The sequence below is a fragment of the Balaenoptera ricei genome, chromosome 16 (assembly GCF_028023285.1).
Source record: "Balaenoptera ricei isolate mBalRic1 chromosome 16, mBalRic1.hap2, whole genome shotgun sequence".
Lineage (NCBI taxonomy): Eukaryota > Metazoa > Chordata > Mammalia > Artiodactyla > Balaenopteridae > Balaenoptera > Balaenoptera ricei.
In genome coordinates this window covers 7,523,344-7,551,278 of record NC_082654.1, presented here as the reverse complement: position 1 = coordinate 7,551,278, position 27,935 = coordinate 7,523,344, and the positions used below count along the sequence as shown (strand labels likewise).

The following is a 27,935-nucleotide window of genomic DNA, read 5'->3' as shown; positions in this document are numbered from 1 at the left end:
ATATTGAGGGAATTCAATGACTTAGTAAGATAATACAACTTAACCTAGTGCCAGCATATAACAGTATCTCTTAGTTGTCTTTCCTTCTACTATTTATCCCTCACAGTGTGTAGAAGATCATCAGCCACAAAATACAAGCTCAATAAATATTTCTTGATCAACTGATACATTTATCTCATTTTGTTTAATTACACACATAAGGGCTAGGGGATTTTCTCAGGTATTAAATAATTTTTTTTTAAAAACCTATTCAACTCAAAATATCATACTTACTATGTTTTATAATAGTCTAATAAAACATTAAGAAAGTCGTTTGGCTTATTATTCTGGCCCGGGAATAGCTTGGTCATATATTCATAAATAGCTATATTCAATTCACCTTTACCAAAGCACAAAAGTCAAGAATACATACTATCTGTAAATTCATTTACTGCTTTAAAGTTTTTAACTGTTCAGCAGTTACAGGAAATTTTTTTAAATCAGAAAGAAAAATATTTACATCTCAAATACAAAAGAAAAATTTAAATTATTCTTGGTTGATCTCTAAAACCGAACTACTTCCATGCTCATGATTTTTTTTACGAACCCATTTTATCTATTCAACATGTGCATTCTGTGTACTTACTAAACATTTATTTGCACTTGCATTTTCTGTATCAGGTTTACTTTGATGTAGAGCTTCTTTAAAAAAGCTAACTGAATTTGTCCAATGAAAAGTCTCACGTTTTTTGGAAAACCAGTGCTGCTACACTGTTTCCAGATCTGCCTCCAAAGCTGAACCTGGGTGTCCGCAGCTCTTCAAAAAGTTCAAATCCTGCCAGACAAAAGTAAAATATTTTTATTAGGGACTGAATCCCACAGTTAAGGGATATTTGTATTAACAATGTACTTTTGAACCTTTTACAAAATTACGTGATTCCAAACTCCAAATTGTGACTAAATTTCACTTTATGATCTTCTATCCTATATACTATATGTGTATATGTGTATACACCCAAAAACACTTTGAAATGAACAAGTAACAGACAAAATCAAACTGGAAAAAAGAGGCTTTCCATCCATCCTGTTTATCATCCCTGTTTATCATCCCTTCAACTCTGCATCTCCAGTGGCCTCCTTTACCATCTAGTTGTAGGAAGCAGATTACCATGTGTTGAGGTCTTACCACGTATCCGGCACTGTTTTGAGTGCTTTATATGTAGTAAGTCAATTAATCCAAATCAGATATATAAAGGCACTTAATACAGAGAAGATAAGTAACATGGGAATAAAAATGAAAAAGTCCTGGAGACGGATGGTGGCAATGGTTGCACAACAATAAGAATGTACTTAATGCCACAGAACTATAAACTTAAAAATGGCTAAATAGTAAATTTTATGTTATATATATTTTACCACAATAAAAAAAGAGTTTGTAACCAAAGATCAAGACCCAAACTGAACCGAACTTGGGAAGGTAAGGAAGTAGTAACTTTCAAAGCAGCACAGGGTGATTTCTTTTTTTTTTTTTTACTTAACATGTATTCAAAAATCCTGGGTGCAAGTCCCAGCTCTACCACTTACTAGGTGAAAGGTTACTAGATTAAGGTCAATTTACCTTAACCAGAATCCTCAATTGCTATGCAAGGAGGTTACAGGTATCACTGCCCCTATCTAACTTACAGTGATTTTGTGAAGATTAAAATAAGAATATGTGGTGTTCTCCTAACCTATAAAACTAAATGGAAATTTAATGTTTTATTATTCTGTTTTCAACAAATAAGACAAATAAGGGTGGAAGGTTGGTTAACTCTTAGTTAACCATGGTTTTCTCTCAGTGATGGGATTATCAGTTTGGGAGAATTCTTTTTCTTTTGGGGGAGAAGGTGTCTGCATTTTCTAAGTTTCCATGTCTTGAGCTAAAGCTGAAATAACTCTTGTAAACAGAAAAAAATGCTTAAATGGATATATACACTATTGTATCAATTGGTTTTTTTATAATTTACTTCATAATTCATATTCTTAATCAAGCTTCACCAAATCTTAACAAGTAACTAAATATTAACATACTCATCAAAAACTGATCATAAGAAAACTTTTCCAAAGAAGGTCAGGCCTTTTAAATAATACGATACATTTTAATGCTAAAAAATAGAGCCACTGTGATGGGTACATGGGTACACACCTATATTTGTTTTCTGAAATTTTACATATGCTTAAAATATTTCGTAATAAAAATTCTCAAGAGAAAATGGAGCTGTCTGGGTGAATTTTCTAGGACTAATCTTTTAACTCCCTAGACTAACCCTACAGAATTTAAGTTTTATATTTCAGTAGATAAAACATCAAAATGTTGATGTATTATATCAACAATACAAAGTGGTTGTATATCAGAGATAGATAATAAATTTTAATTATTTTTATCTATATACTTATGTGTTGGGGTTACTGATATTTTAAATTTTTTTCATAATGAATCTGATTACTTTTGCAGTAAGATAGGTTTGGGTTTTTTTTTTAATTCACTAGTTGTAAGAAAGTCAAGTTCCTTGGACATCAAATTAGAATATCCTAGTGTCTGCCAAATGATTAAGTAATCCTCACCAAAACAAACGGCAACACAAAATATTTATATAAATAGGGCTATAAAAGAAAAATGAAAAATTCATTTCAACAGATTTATGAATATTTACATTTCAAATTAGGAAAGAAGCAAAGAACCTTAAAAAAATTAGTGAAGCAATCTTTATTCGATGCAAAAGGGACCATGGAAGTCAATCTTCAAAGCTAGTGACAAGCCCCTTGGCAGTGATGCATGGCAGGTGTTCTGTTAGTGTCCTGTATCTATCTAACTCCAAAAACCATTTTCTAAGAGAAGCATGCCTAGAAAAATATCTTCAATCGTTTATAATTATTTCTTTAACATTTCCTGTTGTAACATTTCGCTTATTTAAATTCTGCATTAAGCTCTAAAACTGAACAGAAGTTAAAGAATTTATTCAGTAGTTCTCAGACACAGACACATTTTTAATCACTCTTTACAAGGCTAAAGTCTGTTCCTCATTATGAAAGACAGACAAATATGTTTTTGTCTGGTGGTTCCAGGGATAAAAGAGAACACCTGTATTTAAAAACCAGGAAAGGAACTTGCCCTACACAGTGTAACTTTGAGCATTTATTAAAACTGTCAAGCTTCAAGAAGAAAGACTATTGATAGGAGGCCTCAACAGTTCTAAAGGAAACAAATTTAACATAGAAGATAATAAAATTAATGACATGAAATAAAAGACAATAAATCACATAATTCTTGTTTTCCAGAGGCAACAGTAATGAAGCTCACATTTCAAGCCTCAAACACTTCAAGTTTTACATTATATAACCTGCCAAAGCCATCGAATGCACACAAAAGGACATGTGTTAAGTGTTCTCCCTCCTACTGCCTATTCCCTTACTACCAAAAAGAAAACAAACTCTGAGATAAAGCGCGTGCAATACAGTTATAAATTCATTTCCCATTAGCTTGTGACAACTGAGGTTCAAAATTTAACCACAAACTTAGTACCATATCACTTATTAATACTCCAACCTGAAAATTCTTCCCACTCCTTTAAAAAAAACAATACTAATCTGAAATGGAGTCTAAGGAAAAAACAAGCAAATATATAGTTACAGATTCTCAAGGTACTTTCCCAGAAAGCCCTGTGCTCTGCATGAGTAAAGTGACAGGTGAAATAATCCTTAAACCATGCAAGAAACAGTCTTCCAAAGAGCTCAAAATATTTGTGTATGGATTAAAGATTCTCGATTCTTACAAGATCCCCATTTAGTAGACACAGCACTAATTATACTTTGCTAATGGGGCAAAAAAGGATCCTGTCTTGGCACCAAATCTTGCAAAAAGTAGAGATTTCCTCAAGAATTAATAGGTAGTAATTCTTCTAAGTTCCTACATTTTGTTTCTGTGCGATGTTAAAAAAGAATATACACTGAAAACAAGAAGAAAAATCCTAAATATCTAAGTGACCACTAGGCAAGACAAAGTACCTATAAAATGAAAACTCTCATACAAGACTTTAAAAAACACTACTACCATCTGCATTATTACTATTATTACTAATTACCAGTATATCAGTACACTGAAGTCAGAAACACAATATATGCACTTTCTTTGTCTGATTCCCTAAATAACAGATTATATAGCTTAAACAAAGAACTTAATTTTTACAGGCTCATAAATTTTAGTACTTAACTGCCAGGATTTCTTGGAAAATTTTACAAAGGACTCTGGATCTCAACCAATATTATTTCTTTGCTCTTTGCATATACAGTTAAAAGTACTACCATGGTTATTAACAAAGAAGAAAAGCAGGCGATTCCCACAAATAGAAAAGTAAAATACTATAACACCATGGAAAAAAAAAAAACCTATTTAAGTGCATTAAACCTGAGGTAAGAACACATTTAAACAACATAACAGCCATTTACCTTCACTGAATTCATTTAGCAACTCTTCCTTGGTCCAATTACATGAGGTTATTAGAAAAAAGCCTTTCACTTTCAACACCCTGGAGAGAGATTTCACATATTGCTTCCTCTTTTCAATTGCATTGTCAGGATTAAGGCTTATGGCATCAAAAGTCCCTTTGTCAATACAAATATGAAATCCAGACAGTTTTGTGGAAGGATTCAAAAAGTCTTCTACCTATATTAAAAATCAATGTCTATGTGAGAACAATTCACACACAATATTTACTGAATTTAAGTAACAATCTGTAAAAAGTTACAGATAAAAAGAGCAATTACTTATGATGGCATTTTACATATAATAAACATTTTCAACTTTATAGCTAACTTTTATGTGCTTCATTCCAAGATCATTAAAGCTAAGATTAGTAAGCAAGACTGACAGTGTTTCCTGGACATTCCAAATCTCTACAAATTTGGAAACAAATCAAAGCCAGGTGTATTGCCTAATACCAGCACACAAGGCTGGTTTATGAAAAAAAGTTATTTCTGTCGAAAAAAGAATATTTGAAATATTTTTTTAAATGACAAAAAAATATCTGGAACTCAAACAAGGCACTTGAAATAAGATTATTTTTAGCTGACATTACTAGCTGTATGACCTGAGGTAAACACGGTAAATCAAAAGTTCTTTTGCCTTGACTCAGCAGCTTACAAAGCAACTAATGGATACAATGAATGGCACAAAGCTTAAGCAATTAAAGGACTGTTTAAACTGCAATTACTTAACTTTATGAATATCATGCACTTCAGATTTTGAAAGTCATGTATCAGCATCTCATTCATTTTCAATAACTTCAATAACTTACTGATACTTTAGAAGCATTTGAAATAGTGATCCGCCTCAATTTCATAAAATATTCAAAATAATTTGCCAACAAACTTAATTCTGAAAAGCTGCTTTGAAAAAGTAATTAAGCAATTAGCTCGTGATTAGTCATATAAACTTAAAATAATCATAAATAGTGTATTATCTAAAACTCTTATTGTTTGACTTGAAAATGTGTATTACATGTTTACATACATTTGAACATAGGTTTCCTGCCCCTGACGCACATCAAAGTATTCATTACACCTGAAGCAAAATAATGACTACCACTCTTAAGAGTGAAGTTAGGAGAAGTTCCTATCCTAAATGCCTATATAAAAGTATTCATTTAGTGGGACTTCCCTGGTGGCACAGTGGTTAAGAATCTGCCTGCCAAAGCAGCGGACCTGGGTTCAAGCCCTGGTCCGGGAGGATCCCACATGCTGTGGAGCAACTAAGCCCATGTGCCACAACTACTGAGCCTGCGCTCTAGAGCCCGCGAGCCACAACTACTGAAGCCCACATGCCTAGAGCCCGTGCTCCACAACAAGAGAAGCCACCGCCATGAGAAGCCCGCGCACCGCAACGAAGAGTAGCCCCCGCTCACCGCAACTAGAGAAAGCCCGTGCGCAGCAACGAAGACCCAACACAGCCAAAAATAATGAATAAATTAAAATATAAATTTATAAAAAAAGCATTCATTTATTCAACAAGTATTTCATAAACACCTATTACAGGCAGGAACTTTTCAGGCCCTGGGACTGTAACTGCAAACAAAGCAAAGAAGGTCCCTGTGTGAGAATCTCTCTCATATTCTCTGAAAGGAGAGGCAAACAATAAATAAGCGAACCAAATTACTTCAGATAAAGTGCTATGCAGACAAAAAAAGAATAATGAAGACAGTGAGCGACTGGGAAGAGAAATGTTTTGGAAAAGGTAGTCAGGCAAGACCTCTTTAAGAAGGCGATATTTGAGCAGAGATCAGAATGATGAGAATGAGCCAAACAAACTAAGATCTGGGGCAAGAACATTCTAGGCAGAGAGCAGCAGGTATAAAGACTGGAGAAAAACAGGGCTGACATGTATCAGGAGCAGAAAGAAAGCCAGTGTGACTGGAGTACTGGTGATAAAGAAGAGGTAAGAAACGAGGGGCTTTTTTTTTTTTTTTTTTTAATAGAAAGTCTTTTATTTATTTATTTATTTATTTATTTATGGCTGTGTTGGGTCTCCGTTTCTGTGCTAGGGCTTTCTCTAGATGTGGCAAGTGGGGGCCACTCTTCATCGCGGTGCGTGGGCCTCTCACTATCGCGGCCTCTCTTGTTGCGGAGCACAGGCTCCAGACGCGCAGGCTCAGTAATTGTGGCTCACGGGCCTAGTTGCTCCGCGGCATGTGGGATCTTCCCAGACCAGGGCTCGAACCCGTGTCCCCTGCATTGGCAGGCAGACTCTCAACCACTGCGCCACCGGGGAAGCCCAAACAAGGGGCTTTGTAAGGCTGGGTGGGCGTTCAGATCCCATTCTGAATGCAACGGGGAAGCCCTTGGAGGCTTGTAAGCAAGGAAGTGACACAAGCTGATTTATATTTAAAAAACTAACTCTGGCTACCCTGTGGTAATGGACAGCAGGGTGGCAAGAGTGGAAACAGGAAGGCTAAGTAAGAGGCTACTACAGTCATCTAAGTGAGAAATGATGGTGGCTTGGATCTGGGAGGTAGCAGTGGAAATATCAAGAAATGATCACATTCCTGATATACTCTGAAGATAAAACCAACAAAACTGGCTATAGGATTTTTTGTTGTTGTTGGCGCCTTGAGGCTTTCAGGATCCTAGTTCTCCGACCAGGGAGTGCACCCAGACCACAGCAGTAAAAGCGCCAAGTCCTAACCACAGGACTGCCAGGGAATTCCCTGTTATAGGATTTAAAGGAAAGAGTGGGGTAGGGGATGGGAGGTGAGTGAGAAGTTTAAGGAAGAAACCAAGAGTTTCATTTTGGACCAACTAAGAGACTTTTAGCTATCCAAGTGGAACTATAGAATAAGCAGTGTTTATATAATTCTAGAGCTCAAAGGAGAAGCCTGGGATAAAAATATAAATGCAAGAGTCATCATCTCCTCACAGATCAGTGGGCAAAAAATAAATTGTGTAATCTTTGGTGGCATTATACTACTTTAGGCATTTACAACTTTTTGATCTAGTTAATCCGAAGTTAGCTATTATTTGTGTGTATTTGTAAAAAAAAAAGAGCGAGAGAAAGAATAAACAGACTTGCACACAAGGAAGAAGAGAAAATAACTTTCCCAAACTGACTAGACTGAAAATTTTAATACTGTCACTTAAAAAGTATCATTTTGGATTATTTATGATTGACCCTTAATTTATGAGCTCAAAGATGTCAGTAAATTAATATACTTCAGAAACATTTAAACTTTATAACTTATTATAAATAAAAATAACAGTTACAGTAATATAAATAATAGTTACCTTCAACTTAATGTTAGATAAACCTTCTTTCTCTATAATATTTCCAGAAAGCTGTATTGCAGAAGGAGAGTAATCAATTCCAGTAATATTAGAGAAACCAAATTTTGCCTAGGGAGAGAGAAATAATGTTATACTTTAGTTTTCAGAAGTTTTAAATACTGTTTTACCTATGAATTATAATGTTCCTTTAGGACTGGGACTGTTTTATTTTTTTAATATATCAGATGACATATACCATCCAATAATCTAAAATGTTTAAATTTTATTGTAAAATCTAAATAGAAACTAAAAGTTTAAATTTATATAAAGTGACAATTTATTCTTTTATAATATTTGATTTCTTTTTCAAAAGGAAATTCATTTTCTTAAAGACAACGAGAATATATGTATATTTTGGCCCTAAAGCAGAAAAATGTAGTATTAACTTCTAATGCTGATATGCTTTAATTCACACAAAAATCTGTCATAAATTTTACTTAACACAATTAAATTACATGAATAAATTAAATGCGTATGTAATAAGTTCTTGCTTTTAAAATTTTCCTGCAGTGTACTTATAAATCATGCAATTCTCCACCAACCATGTGATCATTAACCACCTTCCATTTGTATAGTATTTTTCGTTTTTGAAATATTTCATACATTCCAGTAGACCTTTACAAAAAACCTGTGAGATAAATTGGGCAGGTATTAACACCCCCAAAGAGTTAAAGAAAGCTCACTGGACTTAAAAGGTTTGAGACTAAACCTGCAGTCCAGCTGTTTACTAACCATACTAACCCATCTAAGGGTGTGTGGAGCCTGAGGCAGAAGCATGATGGCCTCTGGTCTTCACCCCTAACTATGCTGAACATTGTTAGACCAATCAGACTAAAGAAAATTTCAAAGGAAATCTGAAGAAGAACAGAAGTTGCAAAGTAAAGTGTAGCCTGGGGGGCTTCCCTGGTGGCGCAGTGGTTGAGAATCTGCCTGCCAGTGCAGGGGACATGGGTTCGAGCCCTGGTCTGGGAGGATCCCACATGCCGCACAGCGGCTGGGCCCGTGAGCCACAGTTGCTGAGCCTGCGTGTCTGGAGCCTGTGCTCCACAACAAGAGAGGCCACGATGGTGAGAGGCCCGCACACCGCAATGAAGAGTGGCCCCCACTTGCCGCAACTAGAGAAAGCCCTCGCACAGAAACGGAGACCCAACACAGCCATAAAAAAAAATAAAAATAAATAAATAAATAAGCAAATATGGTTAAGAAAAATATATTTAAAAAAAAAGTAAAGTGTAGCCTGAAATTCTCTTCCACCTCTTCACCATTTACTAGATGGTTACTTCCTCTTCAAAACTACTTAACCTACTCCAACACCATCCATTTAAGACTTATTTAGACTTCTCAACCCTAAGTGACTGATTCCTAATCTAAACTCAAGTAACACAACAATTATTTTCCACAGAGCATTTTGCTCCCTTTGATCATTTTTATTTTTAGTCTTAAGGTCTAATATCCCTTCTTTGATGCCAACCTCCTATTCTTTTAGTGATCTCAATCCATATTCTTCAAGATCTTCATTTTCCCCCAGTTTCCCTCATTTCCTTCTTTATCAGACCTAGAATGCAGGATGATTCTATTAATTGACTCTTACCAGTTCCTTCTTCTCCAAGCCTGTTTATTTTTCCTTAGAATTTATAAAAATCATATATAGATGTTTTAAGTTTCTAGAACAATCATCCTCAAACTACTGCCAACATTTTTCACATTCAATTTCTGGCACTCAGTGAGAAATAAGCAGACATTCAAGGAAATAATAAATGACCAAAAACCAAAGGGAAAAAACTTACATTAGCAAAAGACCCACAGGAGACTCAAATAAAAGAATGATCAGAAACATATTTAAAAAACTGAAATAAATGACAATTTGGAGAATTGTGACAGAGAACAGAAAACTATAACAAACATACAAATAAGAGAATTTTAAAATGCAGTGATTAAGATACTCAAGGATGGGCTTGATAGCAGATTGGACACACACACACAAAATAGTAAAGTGAAAGAAAAGTCAGAAGAAAATACCACTTTAAGCACAGAATGACAGAAGGATGGAAAATTAAAAACAGGAAAGAACATAAAAGACATAATATGGCACAGAGTATAAGATCTAAATATATATAATAGGAGTCTTAGAAAAAGAGGAAATAAGAATAGGGCAGAAGAGAAAATGACATATGACTGAGAACTTTCTAATTTTGAAAAAGGATCCCAAGCCAGATTCAAGAAGCACTATAAACTCAAGGCATGATAAAAACAAAGATAGTATAGTATAATATATAATATATCTGATAAAACATATAATTTATATTATATACAAATAGTATAATATATCTGATGAAAACCAAAATCAGAAAAATCTCAAAAGCATTCAGAGAGTGGGGTGGGGGATACAATGCGACAGATTACCTGCAAAATACCAACAGTAAGACTGACGGCTGGCAATAAGTCATAAAGAATGGAAGCCAGAAAACAACAAAAGGAAAATGTCAATCTAAAATTATATACCCAGAAAAAAAAAAAAAAGTGTGTGTGCATGTGTGTGTGTGTGTGTGTGTGTATCCATCAAAAATGTAGGTGGTCACTGAAAAACCACCGAATATAAGCAATGATTGTTAACATCACAAAAATACAGAAAACTAAACATTATGTGTCACATAGGCAAATATACATGACCACCTATTGAACTTACTTGTTTTAAAAAAACTGAATTTGATAAAAATCTATGGATCAGAGGTAAACAAACCTTTTCTTTAAAGGAACAGAACATAAATATTTTATGCTTTCCCAGTCATACAACCCCTGTCACAACTATTCAACTCTACTACTGTAGCACATAAGCAGCTACAGACAAAGCTGTATTCCAAGAAATATTTATAAAAACAGGGGAAGCTTAGATTTGACTCATAAACTATAGTTTGCTGACCCTTATTCTAGATTTAACTTCCAACCTACAGAAAACACAGGGGACAGAAAACATGTTAAATAATACTACAGAGATACAATTAGAAAGTCCACACTGTGGTAAATCATTTGAGACTAATAAACTACCTTCTACAACAAATAAATCACCAAGTTACATAAAGAAAAAGTGTAGGGAGAACTTAAAAGAGCCTTAGGAGACTATCAGCCAACTGCAGTATGTGGACTCAATAACAGAATGGAAATGACAGAAGAAAACTCAATGAACTTGAAGACACATCAATACTAGTTATCAAATCTAATCAACAGAGAAAAATAATTGGAAAAAAATGAACAGGTCCCAAAGCTTCAGGGACCTGTGGGACAATACAAAGAGGCTTAACATTGATATTTACAGACTCTCAAAAAGAAAGGAGAATGTGATTCAGGGGGGAAAAAAAAAAAAAATTGAAAACATAAAGGCTGAAAACGTCCCAAATTTGGCAAAAGACTTAAGTTCTCAGATTCAAAAAGCTCAGTGAACCCCAAACAGGATAAGGAGAAAGAAATCCAAGCAGCAGTACATAATTAAACTGGTAAAAACTAAAAGACAATGGAAAAAATCTTGAAAGCATCTAGAAAACTGATGCATTACTTACAGGAACACAACAATTCAGATGACTGCAGATTTCTCATCAAAAACTATGGAGGTCACACAACATTTTTAAAGTAATGAAAGAACAGTTAATTCAGAATTCTATATTCAGCAAAAACATCTCTCAGGAATGAAAGTGAGATAAAGACATTCTCAGGTGAAGAAACACTAAGAAAATTTCTTGCCAGGAAAGCTGCTCTAAAATCATTCCTGAAGGAAGTTCTTTAGACAGAAGGTAAATAATACCAAAACAAACAAACAAACAAACAAACTTGGAAGATCAGGAAGAAAAAAGCTGTGAAAGTAAATATCTGTGTTAACATAATTAACTACTATTCTCCTTTGAAAGGAAGTATTATCACATTATCCTACAGGATTTTCAATGTAAAGGTAGTATTTAAGACAACTGCAATATAAAGAAGGGAAGATTAAAAAACTCACAGGTGGTTAAGGTTTTCCACATTCCACGTGGAACGGCAAAACATTGATTCTAAGTAGATTGTGAAATAAAGTATGTATATTATAATCATACAGCAACCACTAAAAAAGCCAAAAAGATAGTCATTACAGCAACCACTAAAGAAACTATACAAAGACATTTATACAAATAGATATATCTAATTAAAATGGAATACTAAAAAATGTTCAAATAAACCAAAATAAGCAGAAAAGGAGAAAGGGAAGAATGAAAAAACAGAGGTAACAAAGAGAAAGGAAATAATAAAATGGTAGACCTAAATCCAAATGTTCTAAGTATATCAATTAAAGGATAGAGATTATTAGAAAGGATAAAAAAACATGACCCAACTGTATGCTGGCTACAAGAAACTCACTTCAAATATAATGATATAGGCTGGTTCAAAGAGAAAGAATAGAAAAGGATATACCATGCAAAAACTAATTTTTAAAAGTTGAACTTCACACCCACAAGGATGGCTACAATCAAAAAGATAATAAAAAGCGTTGGTGAGAATATGGAAAAATTGGAACTCACATACAGTGCACATGGAAGTGTATAATGGTGTAGCCACTGTGAAAACAGTCTAGCAATTTCTCAAAAGGTTAAATATAGAGTAACCATATGAACCTGGGTATATACCCAAGAGAAATGAAAACATATGTCCACACAAAAACTTATACATGAATTTTCACAGCAGCATTTTTCATAATAGCCAAAAAGCAGAAACAACTTAAATGTCCATCAACTGGTGAGTGGATAAACAAAATGTGGTAAACCCATCCAACAGAATATTAATTGGACAAGAAGAGGAAAAAAGTATTGATACATGCTACAATATGGATGAACTTTGAGAACATTATGTTAAATGAAAGAAGCCAGACACAAAAGACTACATATTGATGATTCCATTTATATGAAATGCCCAGAATAGACAAATCCACAGACACAGAATGTAGATTAGTGGTTGCCAGGGGTTGAAGGGAATGAGGAATAAGGGGTGAATGATAATGAATATAGGGTTTCTTCTTGGGGTGATGAAAATCTTCAGGAATTAAAATAGTGGCGATGGTTGTACAAATTTGTGAATATACTAAAAACCACTTTCAAAGGGTAGATTTTATGGTATGTGGATTATATCTCAATTTTTTTAAAAAGCTGGAGTGGCTTTATTATTAGCATCAAAGTAAAATCAAAGTAAAGAAAACTACCAATGTTAAAGAGGAACATTATACAATAAACCGGTCAATTCATCAATACACAAACAAATACAATCCTAAATGTGTATCCTCTGAACAACAGAGTTTGAAAATACATGTAGCAAAAACTGACAGAAATAAAAGTTAAAATAGACAAATCTACCAATATGGTCAGACACTTCAACATTACTATTTCCATAATTAATAGAATAGACAGAAAATCAGTAAAGGTATAGAAATGAACAACACCATCAAACACCATAAGTCTAGTTAACATATACAGAATACTCTATCCAGTAACAGCAGAATACACGTTTTTTTCAAGTGCACATGAAACATTCACCAAGATGGATATATCCTGGATCATAAAAGAAAGTAATACATTTAAAAGAATTTAAATCATACAAAATATGTTCTCTGACATAATTGAATTAGATTAGAAGTCAAAAGCAGAAAGAGAAAAATCCACAACATGTGGAAATTAAACAACAGAATTCTAAATAATCTGGATCAAAGAAGAAAACTAGAGAATTCCCTGGTGGTCCAGTGGTTAGGACTCCACACTTTTCACAGCTAGGGGCCCGGGTTCAATCCCTGGTTGGGGAACTAAGATCCCGCAAGACTCACGGCACAGCCAAAAAAAAAAAAAAAAAGAAGAAGAAAATAAAAATACAGCATATCAAAATTTGTATGGTGCAGGAGCACCTACAGGAAAATTTATAGCATTTATATCATTAAATGTTTACATGAGAAAAGAAGGAAAGTCCCAAATCAATAATCTAAGCTTCTACCTTAAGAAGCTAGAAAAAAAGAGCAAGAATAAATTAAAAGCAAAAAGAATGAAAAAATAATAAAATTAAGAGCAGAACTTATTGAAATTGAAACATAAAAGCAATAGAGAAAGTCAATGCAAACAAAAGCAAATTTTTATAAAAGATAGAAAAAATGAATCTCTAGCATCACTATCAAAGAAAAAAAGAGAGAAGACACAAGTTACCAACATTAGGAATGAACAAGGGGATTTCAATACAGACCCAACAGACTTTAAAAGGATAATAAGAGAATACCGTGCAGAACTCTATACACACAAATTCACAATGGACTAATTCCTCAAAAACCACAAACCACACAAACTCACTCAAATGAAATAAATAACCTAAATAGGACTGTGACAATTAAAGAAATTTAATTCATATTTTAAACCTTCAGAAAAGAAATCTCCGGGTTAAATGGTTTAATTGCAAATTCTACCAAACACTCAAGAAGAAATAACACTAGTGCTACACAATATCTTAAAAAAATTTAAAAAGGAGGGAATTCTTCCCCACTCGTTTTATAAGGCCATCAATGCCCTGAGGCCAAAACCAAATAAAGGTAATACAGGACTGCAGGGAAACTGCAGACCAATATCCCTCAAGAATACAGATGTAGGGAATTCCCTGGCAGTCCAGTGGTTAAGACCTCACCTTCCAATGAAGGGGGTGCGGGTTCAATCCCTGGTCGAGCTAAAATCCCACATGCCTAGCAGCCAAAAAACCAAAACATAAAACAGAAACAACATTGTAACAAATTCAATAAAGACTTTAAAAATGGTCCACATCAAAAAAATCTTTTTTAAAATTTATTTATTTATTTATTTGGTTGTGCCAGGTCTTAGTTGTGGCAGGCGGGCTCCTTAGTTGTGGCATGCGAACTCTTAGTTGTGGCATGCATGTGGAATCTAGTTCCCTGACCAGGGATCCAACCCGGGTCCCCTTGCACTGGGAGTGCAGAGTCTTATCCACTGCGCCAGGGAAGTCCCCAAAAAAAATCTTAAGAAAAAAGAATACAGATGTAAAAGTTCTCAACAAAATGGTAGCAAATTGAATCTAGCAATATAGAAACAGAATTATACATTATGACCAAATGGGGCTTATTCCACAAGTGCAATACTGGTTCAATATCTGTAAATCAATTAATATAATCCACCATATTAACAGTCTAAAGAAAAAAAACCTCATGATTATATTCACTGATGCAAAAAAAATTTATTTTATTTTATTATTTTTTTAACGAAATTCAAGAAATACATCCTAGAAATACAAGGGAACTTCTTCAACCTGATAAAGGGCATCTAATAAAATCCTGCAGCTAACATCATCCTTAATGGTGAAAAACTGAAGACTTTCCCCCTAAGATGGGAACAAGGCAGGAATGTGCCATCACCAGTCCTAGTCAATATTGTATTGGAAGACCTAGGTAGTGTAATCAGGCAAGACAAAAAAAAAGGCATGTGTATTGGAAAGAATGAAATAAAACTGTCCCTGTTCACAAATGGCATGACTGTCTACATAGAAAATCCCAGAAAATCCACTTAAACCTCCTAGAACTAATAAAATGCAAGATTACAGGATACAAAGGCAACACAAAAATCAACCATATTTCTAGCAATAAACAATTGGAAACTGAATTTCAAAAAGCAATACCATTTTAAATACTCCAAAAAAAAAATACATAGGTATAAGTCCAAAAAATATGCACAGGATCTGCATGCTGAATGAAAACCAAAAGATGCTGAGGAAAGAAATCCAGGAAGACCTAAATAAATGAAGAGACACATCATGTTCATGAATTGGAAGACTCAAGATAGTAAAGATGTCGATTCTCCTCAAATCATAGATTTAGCTCAATTTCAATGAAATTTTCAGCACAGATTCTTTTGTAGATATTTACAAACTAATTCTTAAATTTATTTGGAAAGGTAAAGGAACTAGAATGGCCAAAACAACATTTGAAGAAGAATAAAGTTGAGAGAATCACACTACCCAACTTTAAGATTTACTAAAAAGCTACACTAATCAAGATAGCATCCAGAGAATGTCACCATGAATTCTTCCAAACATTTAAGAAAGAAACAAAGCTAATCTTACAAAAATCCTCTGAAAAAAATAAAAAGAGAGACAAGTCTCATCTCATTTTATTAGACCAGCATAACCTTGATACAAAAACTTTACATTAAAATTGCAAGTAAGCGCAACTAGACGGCCCGCATGCCGCAACTAAGACCCGACGCAGCCAAAAATAAATATATAAATACTTTTAAAAATAAAAATAAAATTGCAAGTAAGGAAAATTACTGGCTAAGCTCTCTCATGAAGCTATATAATTCCTAAGTAGAATACTACCAAATCAAATCCAACAATATATGAAAAGGATAATACACCACAATCAAACTTGGTTTACTTCCGGAATGGAAATTTGTTGTAACATTGAACAGTCAATCACTACAATTATCTCAATAAAAATGTCAATAAAAAAAAAACTGAGGGGCTTTCCTGGTGGCGCAGTGGTTAAGAATCCGCCTGCCAATGCAGGGGACACAGGTTCGAGCCCTGGTCTGGGAAGATCCTACATGCCGCAGAGCAACTAAGCCCCTGCGCCACAACTACTGAGCCTGTACTCTAGAGCCCGTGAGCCACAATTACTGAGCCTGCGTGCCACAACTACTGAAGCCCACGCACCTAGAGCCCGTGCTCCGCAACAAGACAAGCCACCTCAATGAGAAGCCCACACACCGCAACGAAGAGTAGCCCCCACTCACCGCAACTAGAGAAAGCCTGCACACAGCAACTAAGACCCAATGCAGCCAAAAATAAATAAATAAAATAAATAAATTTATTTTTTTAAAAAATTGAGGACCCCCACCAAAATCAATCAGTTCAACTCTAACAGAATCAAGAAGAAAAATCATTTGATCATATCAATGAATACTAAAGAAAGCAACTGATCAAGTTCAACACCCATTATGATTAAAAACTCTTAACAAACTAGAATATAAAGTAACAGCCTCAATCTGGATGACTACCTATAAAAACCTAGAGCTAACATCATATTTAACAGTGAAATATTAGAAGCTTTCCTCTTTTAATAGGCAGTGTTAGAAGGCTATCTGCCTTCACAATTTCTATTCAATGTTGACCTAGAGACTGCACAGCATTTTAATAAACAAAATATTAAGAATGGAATAGAAGAAATACAACTACTATTTACACATGACATTACAATCTTTATAGAAAATCCAAAAGAATCTATAAATAAATTATTAGAATTAATGTGTGACTTACTGGATACAAGATCAATATAAAAATCTGTTGTACTTATACATATTAGCAATGAACTATTAGAAAATAAAATTTAAAAGCATAACAATAATAATTACAACAACAAAAAAATCTAGGAATCAACCAAGGAAAAATACTGGGCTGGCCAAAAAGTTGTTCTGGTTATCTGGTTTTTTTAAATAAATGTATTTATTTTTGGCTGCGTTGGGTCTTCGTTGCTGTGCACGGGCTTTCTCTAGTTGCGGTGAGCAGGGGCTACTCTTCGTTGTGGTGCGTGGGCTTCTCATTGCGGTGGCTTCTCTTGCTGCGGAGCACGGGCTCTAGGCGCACAGGCTTCAGTAGTTGTGGCACGCAGGCTCAGTAGTTGTGGTTCGCGGGCTCTAGAGCGCAGGCTCAGTAGTTGTGGCACACAGGCTTAGTTGCTCCGCGGCATGTGGGATCTTCCCAGACCAGGGCTCGAACCCGTGTCCCCTGCATTGGCAGGCGGATTCTTAAGCACTGCACCACCAGGGAAGTCCCTGTTCGGTTTTAAGTAAAAATAAGACACATTTTTCATTTTCACCAAGAATTTTATTGAACAATGTATTCATTAACCGAGCAAACTTTTTGGCCAACCCAATATATAAGATCTCTGTACAGAAAATCTCTGTACAGACAAAACACTATTGAGAGAAAATTAAGAACTAAATAAATGGAGGAATACATCATGTTCATGGATTCACTCAGTACTACAAACATGTAAATCCTCCTCAAACTGATCCATAAATTCAATACAATCCTAATCAAAATCCCAGGGTGGGTTTTTTTTTCCTGAAAAGTGATGATTCTAAAATTTAAATAAATATGCAAAGAGCTAACTAACAACATACAAGACAACAATGGAAAAGCTATCAAAGTTGGAGAACTTACATTAACCAAATGGGGAGACTTACAAAGCTGCAGTAATTAGGACAATTTGGCACTGGCATAAGGATGAACAAACAGACCCAAAGGAATAGAACAGAGGATCCAGAAACAGACCCAAACACATACCATTACTGAACTTATGACAAAGGCACCCCTACAGTGCAGTGGGGGAAAGAGCAGACATTTCAATTAGTGGTGCTGGGTTATCTGAATATTCATAGGGAAAAAAAATAATAAACCTTAACTCTACCTCACAACATACACAGCAATTAATTGGGACCTAAATGTGAAAAGGAAAACAACAAAGCTTCTAGAAAAACATATAGGAAAATATCTTTTTGACTCTGGGTAGGCAGATTTACTATACAATATTCAAAAGCACTAACCATTTTTAAATGATATATTAAACTTTAGTAAAATCAAAGAACTTCTGTTCATCAAAAGATACTATTACAGGGACTTCCCTGGTGGTCCAGCAGTTTAGATTCCAAGCTCCCAATGCAGGGTGCCCGGGTTTGATTCCTGGTCAGGGAACTAGATCCTGCATGCCACAACTAAAAAGATCCCACGTGCCGCAAGGAAACGCGGCAAGAAAGATCATGCATGCTGCAACTAAGACCTGGCGCAGCCAAATAAATAAATAAATTTTTTTTTAAAAGATACTATTACAAAAGTGAAGAGTCAAGCGACACACCAGATACAAAGGTTATATACACAGAATATATAAAAAACTCCTACAAATCAATAAAAGAAAGGCAACCCAATTTTTAAATAGGCAAAAGCTTGAAGAGGCATTTCACAAAAAATAGCCAAATAGACAGCATAAGAAAATATGCTCAATATCCTTAGTCATCAGGGAAATGAGAATAAAACCACAAGATACCACTACACACCTACCAGAATCACTGAAATTGGATAAGCTGACAAGAGCAGGTGTTGGCAAGGATGTGGAGCTACTAGAATTCTCACAAACTGCCAGTAGGAGTGCAAACTAGTGCAACCAATTTGGAAAACTGTTTGGCAGTATTCATAATAACACACTGCTGGAAATGAGTCAAATGACCATCAACAGGAAAATGAATGAGTAAAATGAATGAATGACTAAATCAATAAATAAACTGTGGTATTTTCATATAGTACAGTACTAACCGCAATGAAATGAAGCACTCTAGTGCTACACACAATATGAAAGACCATGGATAAACCTAACAAATCCATGCTCAGCAAAAGAAACCATATCAAAAAAGTGCATACCCAAAGATACTATTCATATCAAGTCAAAAAGAGGCAAAACTCAATGAAATGGAAAAAAGATAATCTTTTCAACAAATGACGGATGGAACAATTCAACATTCACATGCCAAAAAAATAACCCCAACCAGTATCTCAAACCTTCTACAAAAATTAATTCAAAACAAATAATAGATCTAAATGTAAAATGTAAAACTTTAAAACTTTTAGAAGAAAACCTAGAAGACCTATGTGACCTTAAGTTAGGCAAAGAGTTCTTTAATATGACAACAAAAGCACGATCCATATAAGAAAAAATTAATAAATTTGACTTCATAAAAATGAACTTCTGCTCTTCAGAAGATATTGTTAAAGAGAATGAAAAAAAACAAGCGAACAAATGAGAGAAAACATTTGCATATCACATACCTGACAAGGAACTTATATCCACAATACATAAAGAATCCTCAAATCTTAATAAGTAAACAGGCAACCCAATTTAAAAATAGGCCAAAGATTTGAACACACATTTCACCAAAGATATACAGATGGCAAATGAGCACATGAAAAGGTAATCAACATCATTAGTCATTAGGAAAATGCTAATTAAAACCACAGTGAGAAACCAGTACAGCTGACATGAAAAACAGCCTAACTTATGATGACAGAAGTCAAAATAATCATTACCTTTAGGAGGGAATGAGTGGGAGGGGACACAAGGAGGCTTCTTCTATGGTGTTAATAATGTTTTATTTGTTGATCAGGTTGGTGAGTTACACACAAGTGTTCATTTTGTAAAAGCTGTACACTTATGACCTATTCACTTTTCTACATGGATGTTATACTTTATTCAGTAAGTTCACATTAAAAAAGAAAAAAACTTCCCAAAGCAACTCCACATCTAGGTAGCTTCACCAGTGAATTCTACCAAACATTTAAGGAAGAAAAAACAATTGTCAACAAACTCTTTCAAAAAATAGATTCTCGTTTAATGATGTCAGCATAACCTGATACCAAACCCTGACAAGGACACTACAAGAAAGGAAAATTACAGGACAATCTCCCTCATGGACAAAGTTGCAAAAATTCTAAACAAAATATTAACAAACTGAATCCAGTAATATATATATAAGTTGGGTTTATTCCAGAAATGCACTTAACATTTGAAAATGATCAATGTAATTCACCTACATGAATAGAATAAAGGAAAAAATTCATATGGTTACCTCAACAGATACAGGAAAAACATTTAATCAACAACAACACACACGCACACACACCGTTAGCAAAGGAGAAACAGGAGGAAACTTCTGAAGTCTGATAACAGAGTTATCTACAAAACTAACTTACAAGATAACATCATACCTAACAGTGAAACACTGAACGTATTCTCTGAAAAGGGCGAAAAAGACAAGGATGCCTTCTGTCACCACTTCTTTTCAACATTCTCCCAAAGGTCCCAAACAGTGTCATAAGGGGGGAAAAGTTACAAAGGATTGGAAAGGAAGAAATAAAACTATCATTATTTATAGTTTGCATAATTATATATGTAGAAAATATAAAAGAATCTATAGTTAAACTGCTAGTCTCAAAGGATAAATCATTAACCTCTACAAGTAAGCTATTAGAATCCGAAAGTATCTACAGGTAAACAACAGAATGAATAAATAAAATTGTGGTATAACAGTACAAAGGATTCATATACAGCAACAAAAACGAATGAACTGCTATGTACAAGTTGAGTGAATCTCACAGAATGTTGAGTGAAAGACACCAGAAAGAACATACTGAAGATTTCCATTTATATATCCAAAACAGACAAATTAATCAATGATGTTAAAACTCCTTGTAGTTACCTTTAGAGAGGAAGGAGGAGCAATTTAGAGAGGATTAGCAGGGAGTTTAAGGGGGGCTTCTAGAGTCTGTAATATTCTATTTCTTGATTAGGGTGATAGGTGTGTTCACTTTGTAATAATTCATTGAGCCATACTCTTTTGGTTTGTGCACTTTAATGTACTTACGCTGCACCTTGTTTCAAAAAAATTTATTACAATTTTTTCTAATCACATTTCACTGCTTCAAACATTTTAATGGCTCCCCATAGACTAAAAGTAAAATCTAAGCTCTTAGGCATGGCATATGATATGGCTCCTACCTTTAATCTAAACCTCATCTCTGTCTATCTCACACATACACTTTATATTCTAATTTACCAAATTATTTATAGGGCCAGAACCTTCATGCCTTTAGATTATGTTTCCACTTCTTGAAATTCTCTCCCTCTTTACACTCTACCCACACTCAACACAATTTCCACCCAACTTGGATATTAGCTCCTCCAAGACCCTTCCTATCCCTCTTCCCCAAATCACTCCCTTTCCTATACTCAGTATATCTATTATTGCATACATCAAGCTACAGCATTAGCTATTTATGTCTATGTCAGTCTATCCTCTATTATACTGTGAACAACTCAAGCACAAGGTCTAAATTTTCATACTGCCAGTGCCTACCACAGGCTTGGCAGGTGGTAGTCACTTAGCAAGTTTCACTGTTATGCAGATATCCTTACAAACTGAAACAGTAAAACCATCTAGGATGAAGGCTAAGTCTTACACCTCCTCCACAGCACTTGGCAGAGCAATGATACACTACAGGCATTAACAGTGATGGTTTAGCTAATAGTAGAACCTGTACCAAAACTCAGTTCCATGGACAAAATGCTCTTTTCAAACCATATACAAAACACTCTTCAAAAACCATATGCTCACCTAAGAAAAGGGATATATGTCCTACTGGAAATGTAAAAAAAAAAAAACATCTTCCTTTTATACATACAGATTTCCAGAGTTTTGAGCTAGAAGAAACCAACACAAATCACCTAGTCAAAATCTTTAGGAAAGAACTGAAGTCCAGAAATAAAAAGTGGCTTGCTCAAGGTTGAGACAAAAGCAAGAAGGGCCAAGACTAGGACTCAGATCCCCTGGCTTCTCATTTAGTGCTTTCTCACAGCCCATGCAGCCTCCCTTTTGTACCATGTGACTTCTCAAGGTAAGTGGTAAGACTGCTTTACTACTTTGGATTTAGATAGCTAGTATCCTCAACTGCAAGATTTTTTTCTTAATTTCATTTTTAAATTTGGTTCTAACACATGAATACTAATAGTACCAACAAGTTCAACCAGGAAAACACCATTTCCAGTTCCAATATCAAGCACTGAAGCATCCAATGGAATCTTGTGTTTCTGCATCCACCTTATTAGTCGAGTCATACTCTCTTCTCCAAACCTATTAGAAACAGAGAATCAGTTAATCAAATAACAGAGGGACAGAGAACAAAGGTTACAACTACATTTCACTTAAGCAGCTTATTCAGTTTGCTCAATTAAGTCTTTCTTGAAAGTAAGAAATAACATCTGTAACTGCTTAATCTTCATCTCTACTATTATTTAGAAGAAAACACCCCCAAGAATAGAACAGAATAGATAAGGTTGGTATGTTACTTATTAATGTTTCTCTACATCAGCATTAACACTTATACATGTTGGTAGCTCAAAACTGCATTGCTTATAGAAAAAGGACAATTATAAAATAAGGGTTATTTCCTAATACTGTCATCAAATTTAAATCTGGGCCATTAAAAGAGAAAAGAGAGAGATTCTTTCAATCTACCCACTAAAGCCAGAATCAGTCCAAGGTTCCCAAGATTTCTAGGGTTTCTCTGGGATAAGCACTTAAAAGACACACACACACACCTACACAATCTTCTGGATCATAATCCCACTACTTTTTCTAACTTACCAGATTTCTCCTGTATCTCCATATTCTTGGAAAGTTTGCAGTTCTCTCTCATAGACAGCATCCCAACTATATGAATAATCAAATGCAAAGCAAATTATTCAATTAAACTGTATTATGAATTAAAGGTATATTTCTAATACATTACTGGGATAGTTATGACAGAAATTTAAAACATTATTAGTGTTGATAAGTGCACATCGCTCAATCTTTTAACATCCTTGTGTTAAAAGAATTTAAGAAAGAATAAGTTTATACATGTAAAGCACTTACAACAATGCCTGACATTTAAAACGGTGTATGTTTTAGCTTAAAAAATACAAAGACGTATCTGTCCAAGGATCCCTAAGTCCCAAACACAAATCCAAAACTTGACTGTAAAGGCATAGATAGTGTCATTACAGCACTTTTCAGTCTGAAGTGTAAAGACACAAGAATTTTCTACCAATTAGGTGGTTACTCACAATGGAATTCGCCAAAAATAAGCTCCGCTTAAAGGTTAAGTTTTAAGACTTACTCTCACTCCTTTTAAGGACTCCTCCTCCATCACCTGCCGTCTCTTCCTATTTCATGTCTCTAGAAGCCCTTCTCCCCCTCCAAGTTACCTCTCATTCTTACCTTTCCCCACAGTCATTCATTCATCCATCTATTAATCCATTAAATAATTGCTGAGCGTCTGCTTAGGTCAGACCACTTTCTCCTACTCCAAGATGCCCGCTATCTCCTCGCTCCCTTCTTAGACCATCCCCCCCACTCCCACCCCTTCCAGCTTCCACGGCCCTGCCCTCGTCCCCTTAACCTTTTCAACTCCCCAGCCGGGCAGTTCTCCTCCGGCCTCCTACCCTCGCCCACCAGCCCTATTCGTCAGCCCCGCCCACTTTTCCTTTCTTCAAGTCGGCCCGAAAGGTTCAAGACCCCTAAAAAAACCTCCCCAAAAGCTTTAGAGCCCTTCCCGCACCCCACGGGCCCCTTAGACGTCAACCCCTTGAAAGGCCTCTTTACAGCCGCCAGTGTAGTCCCTCGGGATTCCATCCCTACGACCCCCCCGGACCTTCGTCCAAGGCAGCCCTTTAGGCTTCCTCCCGTCACGCCCCTAAGCTCTCCCCATCTTCCGGGGCCGCCTAGGCCCCATCTCTCCTTCCCCTCCTGCGGCCCAGTCCGGGCAGCGCCGCTCACCCTCCCCGGCCCTGCGCCACACTCACTGCTCTCGGGTGCCCAGCGCAGACGGGGCGAAGCCATCCCCTCCGGGACTGCCCCCTGGAGACCGCGCCGCGGCCCCAGCGCCGCCGTCGTCGGCGGCGCCCTCGCTCATCGCGCTCCTTGCCCCGGACGGCCGTTGGGGCCGCCATAGAGACGTGGCGCGGGCAGAGCGGACGGGCGGGCTGGCGCCTCTAGGAGGCGGGAGTCGGCCCTCTCTACTGCTCCCGGCCCCGGCGGGGGTCCGCAGTCCTGCGCTTTTCCTGCAGCCACCCTGGTCCCGAGTCCCGGGTCCCAAGCCCAGAGTGGGCGGGGCGGGGCCTCGCCTCGGTCCCCACTCTCCCTCCAACCAGCGTCAGATGCACCCCCTTCTTCGAGGTGCCCGCCTAAGCACCACTATATTTGGGGACTGCTGTTCCTAAGGGACTGTTCAAGGTATTGCATTTTGGAAAAAGGCTGACGGTGGGGGAGCCACACTAAATACCTAACCGACACTGCTCAACCCAAATGTACAAATCACCTCATCTCTCCACGTCGTGGGCAGATCTGAGAAATGGGTGGGACAGTCCATCGCATTATTTGGCTTTCCTGCCCAAGGCTAATTTCATTTGCGGCTGGCATTCCGCCTTGAAAATAGCACTCTGGCCTCTTCTGACTTGACGTCACTGGTGGACGAGGGAATTTATGCCCAGTGAAATGAATGCCTTACGACACCCGCCCCCGCCCTCCCAAGTAAGCCAATCAAGGGTATCAGACTGCTAAGTGAGAAGAAAGGTCTAAGCGAAAGTCAAGATGCCTGTCTCAGCTCTGCCCCTAATCAGGCGCCTGGCCCTATCCAAGACTCCTAACCTCTGTGTGCTTCAATTTCCTCACCTGCAGCTCGCTGGTAATAGAATGCTCCCAACCAGTGAATCTGAGATTCATCCACCTCTTGGTGGGACTGATACTGGAAGTTCTGCAGCATAATGCCAGAGATCTTATGGGCCAAAGGTCTGGAGGGACTTCTGTATCAGCAATGAAATACTGGTAGTCCAATGCCCTAGGCAAGAATCTCAAAGGCTCCTAGCAAGGCTGCCTTCCAACCAAAACACGTTTCCTAGGCCACATTTCTGTTGACATGGCAGACAAAAGCCCAATAACAAGTCCCTGGAGGTAAGCGGCATCAACAGTTGCCTTTCCAGCTCACAGAAATCCCGATTAAGACCGCATGTGCATCTCCTCTGATGCAAGACATTCCAAGATCTTCAGGCAACCACTGGTGATAGAATATGGTAAAAGACAGATGGGAATCTATGTGTATAGTGATTAAAGAACTCAAGAAAGTGCGTAAGTAACCTTATTACAGAGTAATAAAACCACCAGATGCCACGGCCAATTAGTGCTGCCCTGAACGAATGGTTGTTTTGATTTTTTCTAGACTCGATGCTCGAGAGAGTAAGCTTGAATGTGACTGAGTGGGTCTTAAAAAGTTTTAGGTTCTAATTCAGAAGCACCCATGAAAGACAAGGCCGTCTTCAATCTGATGTCTTGCCAACACTTAAGATGTTTCTGCTGTGTTTGATGAATGCTATAAACAGTTGTTGGTATGGAGCCCTGGAAAAAAACCATGGTTTATACAGAGTTCCTTCTCTGGCTCCAGGATTACTCTGGGTGTTTAGTCCTGAAGGCTGAATGGGGCACCACCTCTGATCTCCCAGGGCAACAGATTCTTGGTGGGGGGATGGAGAAGCTCGATCCGAGCAGAGCTGCCCATCACCAGGGAGAAGCTGGAATGTGCCAAGGAACACAGTCCCTTCCACCAGGTGCCCGTTCCACAAGGCAGGAGGGAGGCTCTGAGGGTATCCTGGGTTGCCTGTCTCCCTCTCACTCTGCCAATCCCTGCAGCCTGGAACCCTGCTCACCTATAACTTCTCTGAAACTGCTTTCAGGAGTTCTCAAATGCTCCCCAATTGGCAAAACAATGGTCAAGCTCCAGGCAATTCTGGTTAGGGTTAGAAGGGAAGGATTCTCTGAGAGGGTAGCACTGAGTGAAAACCTAAAAGAGTTTGTCACAGGTGGTGTCCCTAGGGAAGCAGAGTGTAAGACTGAGATGAACGTGGAAGAAGTTTATTAGGGAGTGCTCTCAAGATCACCACCTATCGGGGAAGAGAGAGAAGCAGGGTTGGACAGAGGAAGTAGTCAGGCTGGGGTACCATTACGACCAAGCCTCAGCTAACACCCTCTCCCCTGACAGGGCACTGTGAAGCTGGGATGATCCTTTGGAATTTTCAGGTTGGATTGAAGGGTGTGGGCCTTTATTCATCTACATTGACCAGGCATTGAATGCTTGTTTGCCCAGAAGAGGAGGATTGACCTTGGGTGATGAGACTCTTCCATGAAGGATAATTCCAGGAGAGGGCTGTCACCTGACAACCTCCCCAGCAGCTGGGATAATAATGCAATCAGTCGTGCAAGGGGAGGTCTGGGTCACACATCACCACATCTAGAGCAGAGATAATGGAGTAAACCTTGCAGCTTTCTGGGAGAAGAGCATTTCAGGCAAAGGGAAGAGTGAGTGCAAAGCCCCTGAAGTAGAATGAGATAGGGGTATCCAGGAAGCAGAAAAAAGACTAGTGTAGCTGTAGCAGAGTGAACAAACGGGACAGCAGCAGGAAATGAAGGAGTCAGGTCGTTGTAAGGTTTGGGATTTGACCAAGAAGCAACATGATTTAAATTTAAGTTTTGGCGTGACAATTTTGGCTGGTATGTTGTGAATAGATTTGGCAGGGAAAGGGTTAAAAGCAGAAGTGGGAACACAGGGTTTCTCAACCTCATTCCATTGACATTTGGGGGGGGATAATTCTTTGCTGTGAGGGGCTGTCCTATGCATTGTAGGATGTTTAGCAGCTTCGTTGGCCTCTGACCACTAAATACCAGTGGCACCCTACCCCCACCCCCAGTTGTGACATCCAAAAATGTCTCATTTTTGCCAAATGACCCGTGGGGCAGAATTGTCTCCAGTTCAGACCCCTTGAGTTAGGGGCTGTTACAGTGATCTGGGAGAGAGATGATGATAGCTTGGACCACTGTGATGGGTATGCTGATGGTGAGTTGTAGGATTCTGGATATATTTTGAAATCTGTGCTGACTGATCAAAGGGAGCATCAAGAATATTCCAATGTTGTTGGCCTGTGCAACTGTCAGGAAAACAGTTCTGTTTGCTGAGTTTGGGAAAAGTGTGATAGAAGGAGCTTTCTGACAGATTAAAATCGCAGTTTTGAACCTGGAAGATTGAACAAATTGAAGAATAATGATTAGAAAGGTTAGTTCCTTCCCTGAGGTTAGTTGTAGTTCATATTCACTATTATTTATGTTGATTTTATCTTCTTTCCATGATTTTTCATTAAATTTGTCTTCTCTTGTACCCAGAATCCAGTTGCTTCTTAACCTCCAGCGCTACCACCATCTCACTTCAAACCACTGTCATCCAGCGTCTGGATTATTGTGATAGCCTCCCTTCCCCGGCAATATATTTTGGACATTGCGGCCAGAGTGGTCATGTGAAAATTGAAATCACATCATGTTACTTCTAGGTCAAACCCAAAACCGTACAGTTGCCCGAATCAACTCCCTCTTTTATCCTTGAGCGTGGCAAATGCTGGCTTTTAATACTAAAAGTCTCGTTTGCAA

General features: G+C 37.2%; 2 protein-coding genes across 3 annotated transcripts in view; both read right to left on the bottom strand.

Moving 5' to 3' along the window:
• The window catches only part of FAM53B (family with sequence similarity 53 member B), a 128,173-nt gene extending 127,478 nt beyond the window's left edge, over positions 1-695 (bottom strand). Inside the window, exon 1 of the mRNA XM_059899518.1 lies at positions 626-695. The gene's annotated coding sequence lies outside the window, so the exon portion shown is untranslated. The remainder of the gene's footprint in view (positions 1-625) is intronic.
• Positions 150-24,563, bottom strand: EEF1AKMT2 (EEF1A lysine methyltransferase 2). 2 transcript variants are annotated; one of them, XM_059899530.1, is made up of 6 exons: positions 24,272-24,563; positions 23,073-23,138; positions 22,445-22,559; positions 7,792-7,899; positions 4,465-4,681; positions 150-814 (listed from the first exon to the last, which is right to left on the bottom strand). In XM_059899530.1, the coding sequence occupies exons 1-6, from the start codon at positions 24,379-24,381 to the stop codon at positions 720-722; spliced, it is 711 nt and encodes a 236-aa protein (XP_059755513.1). In that variant the 5' UTR covers positions 24,382-24,563; the 3' UTR covers positions 150-719. The 2 variants fall into 2 exon arrangements, with proteins under 2 accessions (XP_059755513.1, XP_059755514.1); XM_059899531.1 differs by lacking the exon at positions 24,272-24,563 and having other exon boundaries at positions 22,441-22,559.
• Between the last annotated feature and the right edge of the window lie 3,372 nt (positions 24,564-27,935).

Coding starts and splice junctions, on each gene's coding strand:
- EEF1AKMT2 (XM_059899530.1), bottom strand. CDS start 24,381: ATGAGCGAGGGCGCCGCCGACGACGGCGGCGCTGGGGCCGCGGCGCGG. Junction 22,560..23,072: donor GGAGATACAGGAGAAATCTG/GTAAGTTAGAAA, acceptor TGTTTCTAATAG/GTTTGGAGAAGAGAGTATGA. Junction 4,682..7,791: donor TATCTAACATTAAGTTGAAG/GTAACTATTATT, acceptor TTTTTAATATAG/GTAGAAGACTTTTTGAATCC.